The sequence below is a fragment of the Cyphomyrmex costatus genome, unplaced genomic scaffold (genome assembly GCF_001594065.2).
Source record: "Cyphomyrmex costatus isolate MS0001 unplaced genomic scaffold, Ccosl1.0 scaffold1480, whole genome shotgun sequence".
Taxonomy (NCBI): domain Eukaryota; kingdom Metazoa; phylum Arthropoda; class Insecta; order Hymenoptera; family Formicidae; genus Cyphomyrmex; species Cyphomyrmex costatus.
The window spans coordinates 30,497-49,920 of NW_017275478.1; the positions used below are offsets into that span (position 1 = coordinate 30,497).

The 19,424-nt window shown below is 35.4% G+C and overlaps 3 protein-coding genes and 1 long non-coding RNA gene across 4 annotated transcripts; 3 read left to right on the forward strand and 1 right to left on the reverse strand.

Annotated features, from left to right (window-relative positions):
• The first annotated feature begins 1,295 nt into the window (after positions 1–1,295).
• LOC108783333 (uncharacterized protein K02A2.6-like) lies at positions 1,296–5,631 on the forward strand. The gene is made up of 5 exons (XM_018551881.1): positions 1,296–1,439; positions 1,520–1,961; positions 2,065–2,483; positions 3,459–4,881; positions 5,375–5,631. The coding sequence occupies exons 1-5, from the start codon at positions 1,296–1,298 to the stop codon at positions 5,629–5,631; spliced, it is 2,685 nt and encodes an 894-aa protein (XP_018407383.1).
• Positions 5,632–11,863: 6,232 nt separating this feature from the next.
• Positions 11,864–13,465, reverse strand: LOC108783334 (uncharacterized). Its single transcript, XM_018551883.1, has 2 exons — positions 13,232–13,465; positions 11,864–13,117 (listed from the first exon to the last, which is right to left on the reverse strand). The coding sequence occupies exons 1-2, from the start codon at positions 13,463–13,465 to the stop codon at positions 11,864–11,866; spliced, it is 1,488 nt and encodes a 495-aa protein (XP_018407385.1).
• Positions 13,466–14,459: 994 nt separating this feature from the next.
• On the forward strand, positions 14,460–15,890 carry LOC108783336 (uncharacterized). The gene is made up of 2 exons (XM_018551884.1): positions 14,460–14,832; positions 15,674–15,890. The coding sequence occupies exons 1-2, from the start codon at positions 14,488–14,490 to the stop codon at positions 15,683–15,685; spliced, it is 357 nt and encodes a 118-aa protein (XP_018407386.1). The 5' UTR covers positions 14,460–14,487; the 3' UTR covers positions 15,686–15,890.
• Positions 15,891–17,766: 1,876 nt separating this feature from the next.
• Positions 17,767–19,083, forward strand: LOC108783335 (uncharacterized). The gene is made up of 3 exons (XR_001941016.1): positions 17,767–17,926; positions 18,001–18,204; positions 19,030–19,083. It is a non-coding gene; the product is annotated as an uncharacterized LOC108783335 (long non-coding RNA).
• Positions 19,084–19,424: the final 341 nt, after the last annotated feature.

The following is a 19,424-nucleotide window of genomic DNA, read 5'->3' on the forward strand; positions in this document are numbered from 1 at the left end:
TGTACTTCTCGTACATTTGATTTGCATATGTTATCAGTATTTCATCATATCTTATAATGCGTGTAACATCGTCTTCCCGCATTACTGGAAATATCATTTTTTTCACAGTTTCATTTACTTTAGGATGAAGCCTACACGTAATTCTTCTACCCATTACCATAATACATTTATTCTTTTAAAATTCTTTTTAAAGCATTTTCGAGAATGATGGCGTATTGAATGTTTTGTAAAATATCCTTTGCATTTTGAACAAGCGGTAAAATCAGTAGCAAGCTTGTTATATTTATCATTTGGCCGTCTAGATACAATAAGTTGTCCGTTATTCAGTTTCGAGTTTGTGTTAAATTTAAAATTTCCATTTTTTCGTAAAGATGATATAATTTGTTTTCTTTCTGGATCTGTCTTAGGTAAAGCAGTAAATTTCTTTACATCCGGTTCATTGCGATGTACCGTTCTTAGATGTCGTGCAAATTGTGTTTGCAACTTCGAACAAAAAATACAATAGTACTGTTTATAAGATTTTGCATTGGACTTTTCTACATACATTAGTTCATCGTTGCATATAGATGCATCACCATTAATTTTTGAGGCATCAAAACTTGATGCTGATGATACAGATTTGCTTAAATTTAGTATCTGTTTTTGTGACAATTTATTATCAAATGATTGCGGCAATTCATTATCTGAATCTTCATTTCCTGAATCTTCCTTTTCTGATGGTACATATTCTGATCCACTATCTTTATCATATTCGTCATCTAAAAATAGAATATGTCAGTAATCAAAAATAGATTAAAATGTGTTAGATACGCGCCTAGAGTGCAAATTAAATAAGTGCGCGTTATAGCACCACGTCTTGGGAGCACGCGCGAAGGCTCCGCGAATCAGCGTGCGACACGCGTGCGTTCCTACGCGAAACGAAATTCCGATAGCGGAAAACAAGGAGAAGATTCGAGAACTTCGAGATCGCCGGTCGTGTTCACGCGCACTGCACATAACGTGTAATATTGTAATCCGTGTTAGTAATATAATATACATTGCAATATACACTGTCTTTTAATTCTGACGATACCCAATACACAACAGTTTGGCGACGAGGATGGGATCGTCATGATACATATGGAAATTAATTTTTTTCCTGTGCGACGGATCTCGTGAACGACACGTGCTTGCGCACGAAGCGTATTACGGGGATCGTGTGAATAACACGTACTCATTGTGCAGGGCATACTACGAGGGAAACGGCAAGGTTGCTGGTACAATTATTGAGTTAAGTCTGCGAGTCTGAGAGGCACATGTTGCAGCCGACTACGCAACCGGTTATACCCGGATCCCTTACGATCGAGGCTTTCGATCCGGCGAATACCACGTGGAGGAGATGGCTACATGCAGGAAAGAAACTCCAGAGGAAAAATACAGGTGATAAACAGCCAGGGCAGGTGGCCGTTAAATGTAATAACACTAATCAAGCTAATAGTCATAGTAAACAATACAAGCATTCTAATGTAAAATGTTTTAGGTGCGGAAAAGGCCATTTGGCCAGTGCATGTACTTTAAATCGCAACGTGTGGTCTGCTTCCAGAATACGTCCTCCACTAATAATTTAGAAGAAATGCTCAGTTTGGAACATGCGGATTACCGCGACAAGTTCTTGGTGTCTTTAGATGTTGAAGGCAAATCAATCAAATTCGAGTTGGATAGTGGAGCGGCGGTTACGGTAATTAGTGAGTCCGAAGCGACCAAACTTTTCCCAACAGCGACCATTTGCCATACGGAGTTGCGACTAATTTCGTTTTGCGGGCGCGCACTTAAGTGCAGAGGATACATTACAGTAAGCGTTAGGCATAACTCCGATGTAAAAAGATTGAATATTTATCTGGTCGGAGGGGTTAGGAAACCATTGTTGGGACGCGAATGGATTAGACAATTGAATTGCTATGACTTGCTGGTCTGCGATGCAGGTAGAGAACAGTTTAGTAGAGAACACAACAGAGAACGCAACGGTCAATACACTAAATGAATTGCAAACAATATTAGATAAGTATTAGAACATTCGTTCTTCAGAATTTGCTGCAATTAAAGACATACAGATACATTTAAAATTAAAGAAAGACGCGTCTCCGGTCTTCGTGCGAGCTCGTCCTGTTCTTTTTAAATTACAAATGTTAGTCGAAAAAGAGCTTGATACATTAGAAAAAGCAGGGGTAATTGAGAAAGTCGAGTCGTCAAAATGGGCTACACCGATAGTATCAATTTTGAAAAAGGACGGAAGTATACGTATTTGCGGGGATTACAAAGCTACACTTAATCCACATTTAATAGTCTATGAGTACCCCTTTCCTACGGTTGACGAGCTGTTTTTGAAACTTAGAAACGGAAAAAAATTTTCAAAAATTGACTTGAAACAACCATATTTACAATTAGAAGTAGCACCGGAAGATCGCGAGTTATTAACCATTAGTACATTCAAAGGACTATACAAAGTAAATCGTATGATGTACGGGATTGCGCCGGGTCCTACCATATGGCAGCGCGAAATAGAAAATATTTTACAGCACGGAAAAAAAGTTACGGTTGCCACAACCAAATAATTGTGATATTTTTCGCCCATCAATACGTATTGGTTATAGCAACTGTAGTACTATGGAAGTGTCCTATATGGTTACTCCATCCTTAGCAATGGTTATTGTTATATGGATGTTACAACCGATGTTACATATAGGACACTTCCATAGTACTACAGTTGCTATAACTAATACGTATTGATGAGCGAAAAATATCACAATTATTATATAAAAGAAAGGAGGAATAATTACACAAAAGAATATTACAAGATTAATAAAATTTCCTATTTCATCGACCAGTACATAAACTGTAACCTCGACTGTAACCTAAAAATGTTTTTTGAACGTTATATCTTACCTTTGAAAATCGGAATTAAGGCCTCAATCCTATACTTTGAAGATACAGCTCGCAAGCTTCGTCCATAATACAAATATGCACAATACAACACTTTATACTACTTATGATATCTATGATTTTCGCAGCAGGTCTTTTGTGAGTCGCGGCTCGCGAATTTTGGCGGTAACATTAGTTATAAAAAGCTACTGGTGATAGTGCAACCGTTAGTCTCAGTGCTGTGTAACCATATACCTATACATCTCTCAAACATACTATTTGTTCTAAGACCATATTGAGAGATAGCAATAATTGTTCGGTTGAGGCAACCATATATTTGGATATTCTAATCGAATATTACTTATCGATAGAACTACGGTTGTGATAACCGTATGGATGGGCATATCTTAACAACTACATTCAATGTAGTATCAATGTAATTTGAAGTCATATAAATTTCTTTTCCAAACATAGAGAATATTGTAGTAACAACCATAGCAATTTTTTCCGTGAGGGAATTCCAGGCGTCGCAATTTTCTTTGACGACATCGTGATTATAGGTAGTACAGATAAAGAATCTTACACGACTTGAAGAAGTACTAAGTAGATTACATAAATTCAATATTCGAATAAATTTAGAAAAGTCAAAGTTCTTCTTAGATAAAGTAGATTACTGCGGATACGAAATTGACAGGATAGACATCCATAAAGAAAAGAAAAAAATCGAGGCAATACATAAAATGCCGCGACCAAAAAATATATCGGAAGTTAGAGCTTTTACGGGCATGATTAACTACTACGGGAGATTTATACAGAATTTAAGCTCTATTCTACGGCCCTTAAATAAGCTACTGCAAAAAGAAGGGGTACCGTTCATATGGTCTAACGAATGCGAAACAGCTTTTAACAAAGCCAAAGTAGCTTTTACAAGTAATCAAGTGTTAGTTCATTTCGACCCAAATTTACCATTAGTCTTAGCGACAGATGTGAGTTCGTACGGAGTTGGAGCGGTGCTGTCGCACCGATATCCTGACGGATCTGAAAAAGTTATTCAATTTGCGTCTCAAACATTTTCAAAAGTACAAGCAAAATATTCTCAAATTGACAAGGAGGCATTCGCAATAGTTTTCGGTGTTAAAAGGTTTGTTCAATTTTTGTACGGTACAAAATTTACATTAATTACAGATCACAGACCACTAGTACAGATTTTCTCACCCTATCAAAGTTTGCCTATCTATTCAGCTATGCGCATGCAGCATTATGCAATCTTTTTACAAGAATTTAATTACGAAATTGAATATCGGAAATCCGAAAAACATGCAAATGCGGACTGTTTGTCCAGACTTCCCGTTGACGCACCCCAAATGATAGCGGATGTAGTGGACGCGTATCAAGTGGAAGTAATCGAAACCTTACCTGTAACTGCGAACAGAATAGCAGCAGAAACGCGAAAAGATAAAGATGTCAGTGATTTACTGCAAGCGTTACAGACAGGGAAGCAAATACACAAATCGAAACGTTTCGGTATTGAGCAAAACGAGTTCAGCTTACAAAATAATGTTATTATGCGTCCATGCGCTTATATTCCAAAAATACTTCGATTTGAAGTGCTAAAAGAATTGCATTCGGGACACTTCGGAGTTGTAAAAATGAAAAGTTTAGCTCGTAGTCATTGTTGGTGGCCAACAATTGATAAAGATCTAGAACAACTAGCGCGAAATTGCGTAAATTGTAATGAGCATAGGAACAACCCTCCAAAGGTTGAAGTACATGTATGGGAGGCGCCATCAGCACCAATGCAACGAATACATATTGATTTTGCAGGGCCATTTTTAGGGAAAATGTTTTTGCTAATGATAGACGCTTTTTCGAAATGGCCCGAAGTGCATATCGTTAAAGATATAACTGCAAAAACTACAATTATGAAATTACGAGAGATTTTTGCTGCGTATGGTTTACCACAAGTAGTAGTAACCGATAACGGTAGAACTTTTATTTCTTCGGAATTCCAACAATTCTTTTGCATGAATGAAATCAAACATAAACGCACTTCTCCGTTCCACCCTGCAACAAATGGGCAGGCAGAACGTTTTGTCCAAACTTTTAAGCAAGCGTTAAAACGAACGAACTGCGAAGCTACCAATGTACATTTCGCTTTAAACAAATTATTGTTACAGTATAGGTCAATGCCTCATGCGCTAACAAACAAAACCCCGGCGGAACTGTTTCTTAAACGCAAAATACTTACTAGACTAGACCTAATAATTCCGCGGGAAGAAAACCGCAATCCCTGTCACGATACTAGCAAAACACTGAAAATATTCTCGTGTGGAGAGAGAGTGGCCTGTCGAAATTACTTCGGGAACGTGAAGTGGAAGTTTGGAGTAGTAGAAAAAAAAGGGACAATTACATTATACAATCCGACTGGACGATGGCCGCTTTTGGGAAAGACACGTAGATCAAATACGGAAAATAGGCAAGGATACTCCTATAAGTTGTACCGAGAATGATCATTATTATTGGGGTTTTCAAGAATCCCCAGAACCAATCATTCAAAACAATTCGAAGTCTAAAAATTTAGAGCAGACACTGGCGGTGCCTCAAGGTTCCGCACCAGAATTCCCACAGACCGATGAGCACGTTGCAGAAGCGAAACCATTTGTCGAAACGCTGCGACGTTCCGCTAGAACTAGAAAGTGTCCGGACTTCTTCTCTGAATGTGCGGTGAAGTAGAATTTTCTTAACACAAGAAGGTGTTAGATACGCGCCTAGAGTGTAAATTAAATAAGTGCGCGTTATAGCACCACGTCTTGGGAGCACGCGCGAAGGCTCCGCGAATCAGCGTGCGACACGCGTGCGTTCCTACACGAAACGAAATTCCGATAGCGGAAAACAAGGAGAAGATTCGAGAACTTCGAGCCGGTCGTGTTCACGCGCACTGCACATAACGTGTAATATTGTAACCCGTGTTAGTAATATAATATACATTGCAATATACGCTGTCTTTTAATTCTGACGATACCCAACACACTAGAGAACCTCTAGTAGAGAGAATCGCCAACTTGGTCACGTGACCAATTACGTGATTGGCTGGAGGAAATGAGCAGATTGGGCATCTCGACACCAATGCATTACGTCAGAACACATGGCGGCCCCATCATTCGCGATGAAATATCTATGTCTCGATTAAATGGTCCGGGGTCCGGGAACGCCGTCGGGGTACACGAATACGAAGACTGCCACTGCTGGGGTCAGTCTGCCACGCTCTAAATCTCTTCGTATAAGGTTAGTGATCGTTGATCGACTCTAGAGACATAAACTTCAATACCTAAATGTACATCTCTTATGTAATAAAAGTTTACTTATGATTTTTGCCAATAAACACTTTAATATTTCGTCAAATTTATAACAAATTTAAATAATATTAAAACATAATTACTAACACGATCAACTAGAGTCGATCAACGATCACTAACCTTATACAACGAGATTTAGAACGTGGCAGACTGACCCCAGCAGTGGCAGCTCTTCGTTTTCGTGTACCCCGACGGCGTTCCCGGACCTCGGACCATTTAATCGGGACGTAAATATTTCATCGCGAACGATGGGGCCGCCATGTGTTCTGACGTCATGCATTGGTGTCGAGATGCCCAAATCAGCTCATTTCCTTGTAACGATGCATCCCCCCATCGTTCTACATACCATCCAGTCGAACGCCGCTGCATTGCTATGCAATGCAGTGATGAGGGCGCATAGCGCCCGATAAGAATCAAAGCATAATTCGCAGGTACCAGCGGCAGTAACGGCCGCACAATGCCGAGCACCGCCGAACATAAACGAATTAGACCGATAGCCGCGGACTCCCACTTCTGGGACTTAGTCCCGCACATCGCGAAACGAGAAAACGCGAGCGAATCCGAGGGCCCACGAACGCGGCATTTTCATCAATATAAAAATGCCGCGTTCCGAAGAAACGGGTGATTCCGAATTCCGATCCCGACCAAGCTTCCGAAACGAATCCGAGATCCTAACAGCCTAAGAGACACCAAGAAAACCGGGCCGGAGAGTGCTCCAGCTCCGCCGAGCGTTCTCGGCAGGTATCCGAATAGGCATCCTAGTGCACTGAACGGCAAGAACCGAGGGGCAGAGTGTGCTCTGCCTCTACCGAGCGTTCTCGGCAGCCGTTTCGGTGCAGCGTGCAACGACCATCTTTGCTTCACGCACTGCGATCGACCATCAATAGCCCGGGGTGGAGAGTTCTCCACCTCTGCCGAGCGTTCTCGGCCGATGGTCATCGCCCGTCTTCACGCAAATACGCGAACACGCGAAAACCGCGCATCGCGAACCGTAGACTGCCGTATTGACAGTACTAAAATTAGATCGACCAGCTGATCAGCCGCGCTAGCTGACACCGTGAAAAAAAAGGAGCCAAGCGAGTCCGTCTCCTTTTTTTTGTTGTCATAGCCCGTCATAACATCGACGCGAGCAACACACCTCACTCGCTCACACGTACACATACACGCGTACACAGCCGCTCTGCATTTATACAAGCACACACACTGCATTGTAAAGTACACACCGCGCCGCTTGCGCTTCACACACAACAACAACACACGCATACGCATACGCACACATGCACTCGCCGATATACATTGCGACCGTCTCGGCGCTAAGCCGTTTCTTTTGATCTATTCCGGTAGAATACAAGCCATTTAGGCGAATTTAATAAATCCGATTGTTTTTGTTATCTTATACCTGTCTGAGACTTTACTTGCCTTGCATTCTCCCACCGATCGAACCTCTTTCGAATCCTCGGACTAATATTCCGACGAGCTAACGCCGTGCAAATCGAACGTTAGGTAGTTACATCCTCCAGCCAATCACGTAATTGGTCACGTGACCAAGTTGGCGATTCTCTCTACTAGAGGTTCTCTACAATACACAACAAAATGAATTAAACTTTTATGCGCATTTTAAATCCAAGTGAATCTAATTGAAACATAATTCCTTTTAAAACCGAATGCATTTTTATTCATTTATCCGAATTACATAAAGCACATTTCAGTGCCTTTCAATCTAAAAGTAATATCAACTTTTTTGTGGATTGTAAATACTGCTAAATTTGAAATTTTGAATAGGAAATGCAGTTTTTGTTTTCAATCGAACTAAATTCAGTTTGTATCTAATTGAATAAACAAATTTTTTTTTATTTAATTAGATTTAATTAGATCCAACTTATGAATTCAATTGGATTGAAAAAAAAAACTGCACTTCCTATTTAGAATTTCGAATTGAGCAGTATTTACAATTTATAAAAAAAGCTGATATTACTTTTAGATTGGAAGGCACTGAAATGTGCTTTCTGCAATTCGGATAAATAAATAAAAATGCATTCGGATTTAAAAGGATTTATTTTTACGTTTGCGAATGTGTGTTTCTAAAAATGTGAATCCATTCCAATTCATTTCAATCCATTTAAGCCGTAATCACACTACGGGTTGCGCGCTCTGTTATACCGGTTCTACATTAGTTGCAAGCCGATCGCAAGTTTGTTGCGACAGCCAATCTAAAGCGTTGATTTCAAAATGCAAACTTGAGATTGGCTGTTGCAACGAACTTGCGATCGACTTGCAACTAATGTAGAACCAGCTTTACGATTGAGATTACGGTTAAATGTTGGAAACTAACCAATCAGAGCAGGAATTGCTCTGCTCTGATTGGTTAGTTTCCAATATTCAACCGTAATCTCAATCGCAACAGAGCGCGCAATCCGTAGTGTGATTACGGCTTTACGTTTATTGCAATATCAGGTAAGTATTTGTTTTAAGTTTTCTGATCCTCTACCATAATCATTTGTATTGATATTAAGAGAGGCAACTAGTTTTTACAAAATATGTGCATAAAAATAAAAATGCATTGTACAGAGGGTGTCCCATTTTAATCAATCTCTAGAAATAATATATAATATCTTGTAAGCCTTTTATTTATTTTTGCTTTATAAGCAAAATAATATATTACAAAAATCATTATATAAAAGATTTATATCCTTTTTCTTAAAAAATAGCAATGACCTTCATAATATGACCATTAAAACTGATTCTTTTAAAAAATTAATTTTATTGTTCACAATTTTGTCTGAAATATTTTTCTGTAGAACTAAAAATAGTTTTTGGAGATAATCAATTAAAATGAAGCTTTCTGTATTTATAAAATAATGTTTGCAATCGATTATACATATGTATAAAGTACAGAGGAAAAAGATATAGTTCACATGCATAACTAGAAGTATTTAGTTGTGAGCAATATAGTTACATCATACTAGTTATCTTTGTATGATAGGAATGTGTACAACTGATACAATTTATTTACTTTATTCATTTCTCTTAATGTAATTACGCTTGATGTAGTTGTGATAACTTGGTTAAGGGATCATTTACTATGGATAAGTTATCTATCCGTATAGTTACGTCAATCATAATTCTACAAAGTATGATGTATAATAAAAATTAAATTAGATAAACAACAAACATGAAGAAGTAAACCAATAACGGTCAAAGCCACTAACGGTCAAAAGCTGGATCATAAATGCTTATTAAAATTATGTGTGAATTTTATATACCGCGTATGTAGTTCTCCCAATCGCGTGCCGAAATTTTTTTTCCAGGCTTACAACGCAACACTTATTCTCCTACTTTAGATAAATATTGCGAAGAATATTACTACGTCGACCCGCCATCAGAGGTCTATAGATGTTCACAAAAATTTGTCGCAAGTGCTGAGATATGCGTATATCGCTTTATATAAAATTTCGAATTATAACTTACACAGGCGTCTAAGGTAGGTTTCCATTACAATGCCTTACTGATGAGTCCAGTAGTGGAAACCGGAACGAAACACCGACTCGTGATATTCTTCGCAATCTTATTTTTCACAGATTTTAGATTCATCATTACTTTAACGTTTACATCGTTCAATTTTAATATATATCTTTCAACATATTATTAAAGATCTAATAAGATGCTATATAAGCATCAAATAATTGTTAGATTTGCTTTGGCAATTTAATTAAAAAAGTGATATTACTGCGGTAGTTGTTTAGTGTTGCGTTGTAAGTCTGGAAAAAAAATTTCGGCACGCGATTGGGGGAACTACATACGCGGTATATAAAATTCACACATAATTTTAATAAGCATTTATGATCCAGCATTTGACCGTTAGTGGCTTTGACCGTTATTGGTTTACGTCTTCATGTTTGTTGTTCATCAATTGTACGGTAGTAAAAATGATTCTAGTATTTATTAAATTAAATATTAATAAAAATTAATTTTTATTAATTAAGACACGCGTATATCTCTATATAGAATCTCGATTTAATAACTTACCAAGGCGTATAAGGTATGCTCCCACTACAATACCTTACTGATGAGTCCAGTAGTGGAAGCCGGGATGAAACGCCAAAAATTACGTGATATTCTTCGCAATATATAATATTAGAATAAATTATCAGATTTAGATTTTAAATTGTAATTTGACTCTTATTCGCCCTATTTAACGTATTAATTATTATTATATAAAAGAGTCCTTCAAATCTTCAATTCAAAAATTAATTTCTTGTTACATCATGCTGTAAATTAAGTTACAATTTCAAAAGCAAACCACGCTTACAATTAAAAACATAAGTTGATACAATCATTGTACTGTAGTTCAAGCAACCACATAAATAGTTTGTTCCATATTTTATTGTTTAATCTGGCATCACTAGATTTCTGTGTAGATTAATCAGATTGTTTTCTCCATGTGTTTAAAATTTTTATGTTTTAACACTAGCAATTGGGACCACAAAATTTAAAATGATAAAATTACGTAAATAAAAAGTAATTCATACCTCCGGAAAACTTTTTTTGCTTAATAAAATTTTTCTTTGCTTAAAGAATATTTCTATGTTCAAAAATAGGGTAAATATTCCAAATTACACAGTCAGCCCCAAATGACTTCCGAGTGACCTTGACCTTGACCTTGACCCTCAAGAAGGTCAAGGTCATTGACCATTCCCGTCGCTCGTCCTTCGTTAAAAAGTTATTAACAATCATAGTTTTAAAATAAACGCATTATTTCTGCTATACATGTAGGGGAGACTGGGGCACATTGGCGGTAAAATTGTTAAACCGTTTTTAAAAAATTCTAAATATTATTATACAATTTATAAACTGCATCATTTTGAAGGTGTAAGATCTACCTATAAAATGCCTTATGTGGAATTTTATAAATATTACTAGAAAGAGAGATAATAACGAACCAATCGTTGTGTTCAAAACCGCCAACATGCCCCACGCGTGGGGCACATTGGCGGATATTATGGGGCAAATTGGCGGTTAATAAAAAATTATGTTTTATGCAACACGTAAGTAAAATATGTGACTTTCGCTTGATTCCCGCTCTTGCTACAAAAAATTGTCCGAAACGTTTGCTGAAATCTTTTTTTTTATGAGTAGGATTATCGCAGCTCTCTTGCAGCTATTGTCGGCAATCCCTACCAACATGAATAAAACATTGCACTTATATCGAAAAGAACAATTCTATAATATATTTATTTGCCAGTGTTAGTTTTATAATAATAAAGTTTTATAATAACATTAATAACATTAATAACATTAATAATAAAGCTTTATAATAACATTAATAACATTAATAACATTATTTTTTAACTTTTACATATAACATTAATAAATAACTATTTTCTTGAATGTTTCTTTATAATTTTTTTTCTATCGCGTCCTTGCTCGTTCTTTCTTTTTGGTGACTTTTCTTTTTGTTTTTGTTTTTTCATTAATTTTTTATTAAGATTTTCTTGTTTCTTTTGTTTCCTTTTAGCAATTTCATTTGCTACTTCTGCTAATTTATTTCGTACAGGACTAGCAGTTAAAATTTCACTCTTCTTCTTCCTTGTTGTCGTTTTCGAAGTTTTTCATGGCCCTGCTTTTGGATGAGGTCTTAATTGTTCTACAGTATTTTCATTTTCTGCTATTGTGATCGATGCTGAAGAATCTGGAAACTCTGAAGGTCTTGTCTCTCTCATCGAAATTGTAGTGAAGGTTGATAGTTCTAACGGTTGTGAAGGTCCTGTCGTACAAATCATAGTTGAAGATGTTTTAGAAGGATCTGTTGTGGGTGTCTTTGACGTGGATGAAGATTCACTCGTCATTGGTCTGTCAGTAACATAAGATGATAGAAAGTCATGTTCATCAAAATTGTCCTTATTAAATGGCATTACGCCGGTTTTTTTAAACCCAGATATTATATTTGAAGGCGTGCAAGCCTTCGGTAGACATTCATTTATAATACCAGGAATGTCATATATTGTCATTCTCTGGCCTGGGTGATTGGTCATCCAACAATCCATAGCTCGATTTACATATTTTTTTATAGGTCCATACACAGATACGTCCAGAATTTGCAGTTTATGGCTACAATGAGGTGGAAAAGATAACATATTAATTCCATTATCTCTAGCATAATCAATGCCCGGCACTGAGACGTGTGACAAATGATTGTCCAATAAGAAAAGAACTGGGTTTTCCTTTGAACACTTTGTATTTTTCACAAAATGTGTTAGAAATTCTAGGAAATGATTTTCTTTTATCCACCTCGATGGATTTGCACAGCCGACACTTCCGTTCGGTCCTCCGTTTAAAAAGTGATTTTGAAATTTAACACGAGGGAATACAAAAAATGGAGGAATATAGGACCCATTTGCAGATACAGCTACCATGAGTGTAACGAGTTCTCCACGTTCGGCGGACGTAATCCTGCCTACCTGTTTAAATCCTCGTCGAGCTATAACACGATTTGGTTTTTGAACAGTCGTTACTCCAGTTTCATCACAGTTCCAGATATCCATTGGTCCAAATGCATGGCTATTTAATATGAATTCTAAATTGTCATAAAATTGTGAGACGGCGTGTTGGTTGAAACCTGAAGCCCGAGCAAGGCTGGTTGCTTCTGGAGTTCGGAGGGCTAAACGCGGATGTCTTCGCATGAATCCTCGAAACCATTCTATTCCTGCAGTTTTATTATTGCGCCAATTTTCTGGAGCTTTGTTTAATTTTACGGCATAAGAAAAAGCTAGCACTCGAGCTTCCAACACTGTTAAGCCAAAATAAATACTATCAGCCTTTAGCAAATATTCAGTCAGTTCACATTCTTCCTCATCTGTAAAAATCTATGTAAAAAAAGTCCGGAATTATTTACTACTTTATTAAACATGAGTACTTTTTATTTACTATTTACTGTCTATTACTCTTTATTTGCTTTCTACTTTGACTATTTTATTTACCTGAGACATTTTTGAATATCCAAATTTCAATGTCAATTTTACGATGTTTGGATTCAATAACTCATCAACATCTACTTTTTTACTGTATCTTTCCAGGGTTCTTAAAGGTATATTAAATTTTTCACTGATATTTTTAAACGTTTCTCGATTAATTTTGACTTCTCGTAAAGCATCAATCAATATTTCGTCGCTTACTGTATTTGTAGTTTTCTTCTTTTTATAATTCCGAACCATTTTTACGCGTGCGCCACTTATTCATTTATTATTAATAAAACGGCGCGCGCCACTTTAACACGTTGCACGTATGATTCGCCTGAACTCGCCGCGCACTCGATCGCCGACTTCGACCACCAATCACGAACGCGGAAAAGGGTCAACAATACGAGCGATACATTTCGATCGAAAACGCAAACTTCTCGCGTTTACATCAGGGCCTCGTAACTGCTGGTACCAGCGTTAGTGGCGCCGCCGCTGTATGACACCCGGAAATACGGAACTAATATTCAATATGGCTGTCAAAATCAACATCAATCAACATGGACGCGTATTGACGCGTATTTAAAGTGTCTGGCAGTGATTTTTTGCGGTGTCATTCGATTCGCCAAGATTTTGCCACCTTGTGCGGCATTTTCGATACTGGCCGGCCGTTTTGATCTATTTGATTGTGGGTCGCGGGTCGCGGGCCATTCATTAAGAAGTGGAAGGTGTCTGGCAGTGTCTAGAGTGTTCACAGTGCATATAAATAACCGATTGTTAATAATTGACTTGATAAGATGGTGCGAGTATGTTGTATCCCGGGATGTTTATCAGGAAAAAACATTCCATCTCATATGTTTCCAAAAAATATTGAACGCCGCAACAAATGGTTTGAGAGTTTGAACATGAAACCAATAGAGAACGAAAATGATCTTAAGAAAATAAGAATTTGTTATAAGCATTTTTGTAATAAAGATTACAGTGGATCTTCAACAAGAAGAATTTTATTACAAGCTGCTATTCCATCCATAAATATACCGCAAAATGCAAATGATATGATTGTCGAACATATATCACAACACGCAGACGATACGAATGTCGAAGATATACCACAACACGCAGACGATACGAATGTCGAAGATATACCACAACACGCAGACGATACGAATGTCGAAGATATACCACAACACGCAGACGATACGAATGTCGAAGATATACCACAACACGCAGACGACACGAATGTCGAACATGATCAGCAATATACTAATTCTGTTCAAGAAATGTTGGCTCGACAAAACAATCAATTGCAACAGCATGCAAAAATAATAATGCAACAACAAAATGATATCTGCAGTATTAAGAAGACATTGTCCAATGAAAGATCTATTCTTGGTGAAATTACTCGTAAAAGTTTATTGAGTCCTACCTCCCTGAAACTGTATTTTAAAGTTGTTAAAATGAAGCGAGAGAAAAGACGGCTAAAGAGACTACTGAGAAAAACTGATTCAAAGAGAAATATTGGTACTAAGAGAAATACTGATACTAAGAGAAATACTGATTCAACGTTACAGATTAGACAGAATTTTATTAATATGCTCCAAAGAAACAATGATGTACCATCACAGGTATATATGTCGTCTCATTAAATTGATCTTATTGTAATTGTCCTATTATCGTGTTTGATATTTATAATATTACTAGCTGTTTATTAGTTATAAAAGAATAGAAGTATACAAACGATTTCTTACATATTTTAGAATATTTTTACGGTAATAAATGATATTGATGCTTAGATAGATTTTATCCTCTCATTTCTATTCTATATGTTTTTGAAATCATTGTTTATTTAGTTATTCTTTTTTCATTCGAAATGTGGTTCAATTTTTTAGAGCATTTCTCTTCTTTTAATAATTTAATTATTGTAACAAATACTAAAATCTTCTTAAGACCGTACAATTGATAAACAATAAACATACAAGAAGATTCAAGAATACAAGAAAAATTTTTCAGCACGCGATTAGAGGGACTACGCAGTATATAAAATTCACACATAATTTTAATAAGCATTTGTGATCCAGCTTTGACCGTTATTGGTTTCCTTCTTCTTGTATGTTAATTACTGTAGTAAATTGATGTAAAAAATTATACAAAAAAAATACAATTATATAATTATTATTGTTTTTTTCTACTATAATAGGGTAGACGTTATACAGTTCAAGACAAGTTATTTTGCTTAGGAATTTACCGAAGATCTACGGCTGCGTATAAATTTATTTCTAAATATTTGCCGTGCCCTTCCACGTCTACTTTAGATAAGCAATTGCAAAAGATTACTCTCCAATCTGGATGCAATAAAATCATTGTAAAATATTTAAAAGTAGTCGCTAAAGAAGTAAATCCCAAAGATTTAAACGTATTATTGATTTGGGATGAAATGTCGTTGCAACCTTTTGTTCATTATAATAGGAAACAAGATAAAGTAATTGGATTTGAAGACTGGGGGATTCAAAGAACTAGAAAATTTGCTGATCATGTTATTGTATTTTACATTCGATGTCTCGCATCTGGTAATCACATGCCTCTTGGATATGGATTTTGTCAAAGTGCAACTCGAACTGTTCAATTACTAAACTGTATAAAACAGTGGTTAATAGTCCTCATTAACTGTGGTTTTAAACCAAAGGCAACCGTGTGTGATCAAGGAGGAACAAATATTACAGCTGTTAATATGTTCATAAAAGAGAGCAATGATGTACGACGTCGACAGAATAAGAATCCAAGTAAATCGTATTTAATATTGAATTTTATAAACTTTATTAATGAAACAATTTATTACTTAATTTTATTAATGTACAACTTAATAAAATTTTCATATAATATATCCTGATAAGCTTTATTTTTCTCGTAGAAAATACATTTCTATTCAAAAACCATGAGATCGTTCCTTTATATGATTACGTACACCTACAAAAAGGTATACGAAATAATTTGTTGACAAAAGATTTGGTTAATAATAAATATGAGAAGGAGTCACAAAAACAATACGCATCATGGAAAGATATTATAATAGCATACGAAATGGATAAATATTCGCTTTTGAAACATCGACAGATGCCAAAAATAATTGATCGACACATTTACGCCAATCAGATTCCAAAAATGAAAGTTAAATATGCCGTACAAGTAATTAGCCATACTTTTGCAAATTTCATTGATTTGGTGATTACATGGAAAAAGGGTAAATTGTATTTATTATAAAATGATGAATGAATATTAATAATTTTTATAATACAATTTTTATATAATAATAAATAAATAAATAAATAAATAATAAAATATATTTTATAACACAATAAATAAATATAAAATATAAAAAATATAAAATACTCTCTCACTAAAATGATTAAATTACTTCAGTCATTTTTCATTTCAGGTTTTGTAAATACTTTGCTGGGAGAAATGTACTTACCGCCGAGTGCTGCAATGACAGGAAACGTAATATTATTCTTTGATAAGTTGTTCGATTCCTTCAACCAAAAGAAAAATAAAGAATTTAACAGTATTATTAACTTATCAAGCAATCACATTTCATTTTGGCAAAACGCTGTTAATCGAATTTCCAAAATGGATTTTGTCGACAATGAAAGCCATAAATATGTATGACATAATACCAAATGTTTGAAGAATTGGATATGGACAATAAAAGGCGCAAAACTTTTGTGGGAAACACTGCAAACATGTGGATTTTCTTCGTTTAATTTAAAATTGCTCAATCAAGATGTTCTTGAGAACTTTTTCAGCCTAATAAGAGATCAGGGACACAGAAATAATAATCCCACCCCATATCAATTCTGTGCTTGCTTCAAAACGCTTTTAGTATCAAATTTCACATCCAAGCATTCTCTTTTCGGTAATTGCAAAGAAAATAACGAAGGTATAACATTATCTTTATCGACAATGATGTCTGCAACTAAAAATATTGAAGATGAAGAAGATGAAGAGACTGAATGTATAGAGGCTTCAATACCACCACTAACAAAAGGTTATCTGTTTGTGAATGAAGAAAAAATACTACGAAATATTTTAACAAATAAAAAGATTATGCAATGTACAGAATGTATAGAAAGTCTGAGAAGTGAGGATATCTTAAAAGGTATAGAGCACGCATTAAAAGCTGCAGAAGTGCAGTTTGTACAGTTCTGCTATACAATTGAAGTAAAAAAAAAATTACAAAGTGTTATATATTTGGAAGCATTGTCCAAACTTTCCACTCATTGCCCAAGCCTAATTAATTATTTAGTAGAAGAAACTGCACAACAGTTCATTATTCAATGGTGCATATTTGTTAATAAAATATTAAATGGAAAACTACAAGAGGACTATGAAAATAATTACATGTATAATGAAGCAAAAAGAATGTCAAAAAAGTACTCGAAACGGAAAATTGTTTAGAAAAAAAATATATAAGGTAATTATTTATGTTTATTATTATTATTTTATTCGTGTAAATTCGTATGCATATACAATGTACGTATATTTACAGGATGTCTCTGATCACCCAAGAAATCAGGATGTACTACATCAAGCGTTTTTTTTTCCCGTTTTATTACCAAGGAACGTATTCAGAAGATTCTTGCTGCTGGAACTAATGTCGTTCTTTTATCTGGTGGCAGATCATAATTTTAGTATAACAAAATCAGATCTTGTTGATTTAAAGTGGTGAGTTGTTTATCCTTTTTTTAGTTTGTCATGCAAAATAAAAAATTAAAATGAAATGTATTTATATTTTACAGGGTAGATCCTGATCGTGGGAAATATACGAGATAACTAAAAAGCAGGCGTGTTAGAACCGACCATTTCAAAAATGAAATTTTTTTAATTTGCCACTGAACAGCCATAACCATCATTCAAATTTGATGATATATGATCAAACTAGATCCCGAACGTTCAAAAACTTAAATCTTATCAAGACGCTATGGAAGCCGGTGAATTGGAAGGTTAATATTAAAATGCATTTATATATTATGTTAAATACAATGCGTTTATACAAAAGAAATATAAGATTTGTCACTGAATATATTATAAATATCTTACAATAATAAAGATTTATAATCTTGCTACCCATATTTCGCATGTAGACTATTTCAATTTGCGCACCCATAAAATAATAATCCGTAAATGACTCCGTAATAATATATATATATGTACATATATTTAGGCCGGAATCAGACTATGCATTGAAGATTGAGATTGAAGATTGAAAGATTGAATTTTGGTTAATCAAAATAATAGGAGTTAAAATTTCTTTATCCTCATTGGTCAAATTTCAATTTTCAATCTCAATTTTCAATGCGTAGTCTGATTCCGGCCTTACAGGATGTCTCTGATCACCCAGGAAATCAGGATGTACTATAACAAGATCAAGTGTTTTATTCCGAATCTATATCGAACCTAATAATTTGTTGATCCACAATATGGTTAATATAAATTAAATATTAAATTAATTAATTTTGTTGTACGTATAATGTAATTTGGTCGATTATATTATTTGTACTTTAATAATAGTACATAATCGACCAAGTTACGTTATGCATACAACAAAATTATTTAATTATTAATTAATAATTAATTTATATTAACCATATTGCGTATCAACAAATTATTAGGTTTGATAAATTCAGAATAAAACGCTTGATCTTGTAGTGCATCCCGATTACGGGTGATCAGAGACACCATATATATCGGATATATATGCTATAACAACATATATATATATAGCGGCCATATTGAATATTAGTTCTGTTTTTCCGGGTGTCATACAGCGGCGGCGCCACTAACGCTGGTCACGCCAGAACAAGAGGGGAGTTACGAGGCCCTGGTTAAGATGACTTTTTTTATATAGGATTAATACCGCCAATGTGCCCCATGCAAAACCCGCCAACATGCCCCATCCCAAGTTTATAGGTGGAACGCAATTTTCGTAATATCATATACATATATTACAATATTACTGATATAGGTTCTATAGACGGAAAATAGAGAAATAACAATGTACTAACACTTACTCAGATATCAGTTGTAATACAAAGAAAAACGATCGTCTAATAAAAGGTCAATAGTTACATTTCGTGTACCATATCAATCAACCCGAACTATAACCAAACTCAGTGCGATCAACAAAACGTTGTTATGGTGATGCGATGCAGCTAGATGTAAT

What these genes read in the sequence shown, in the direction of transcription:
- LOC108783336 (XM_018551884.1), top strand. Translation starts at nt 14,488, where the DNA reads ATGTTGGCTCGACAAAACAATCAATTGCAACAGCATGCAAAAATAATA.
- LOC108783333 (XM_018551881.1), top strand. Translation starts at nt 1,296, where the DNA reads ATGTTGCAGCCGACTACGCAACCGGTTATACCCGGATCCCTTACGATC. An exon ending in GTGATAAACAGCCAGGGCAG is followed by an intron (nt 1,440 to 1,519) that starts GTGGCCGTTAAA and finishes AAAATGTTTTAG; the next exon opens with GTGCGGAAAAGGCCATTTGG. An exon ending in CTTGCTGGTCTGCGATGCAG is followed by an intron (nt 1,962 to 2,064) that starts GTAGAGAACAGT and finishes TTCGTTCTTCAG; the next exon opens with AATTTGCTGCAATTAAAGAC.
- LOC108783334 (XM_018551883.1), bottom strand. Translation starts at nt 13,465, where the DNA reads ATGGTTCGGAATTATAAAAAGAAGAAAACTACAAATACAGTAAGCGAC. An exon ending in GATATTCAAAAATGTCTCAG is followed by an intron (nt 13,118 to 13,231) that starts GTAAATAAAATA and finishes TTTTTTACATAG; the next exon opens with ATTTTTACAGATGAGGAAGA.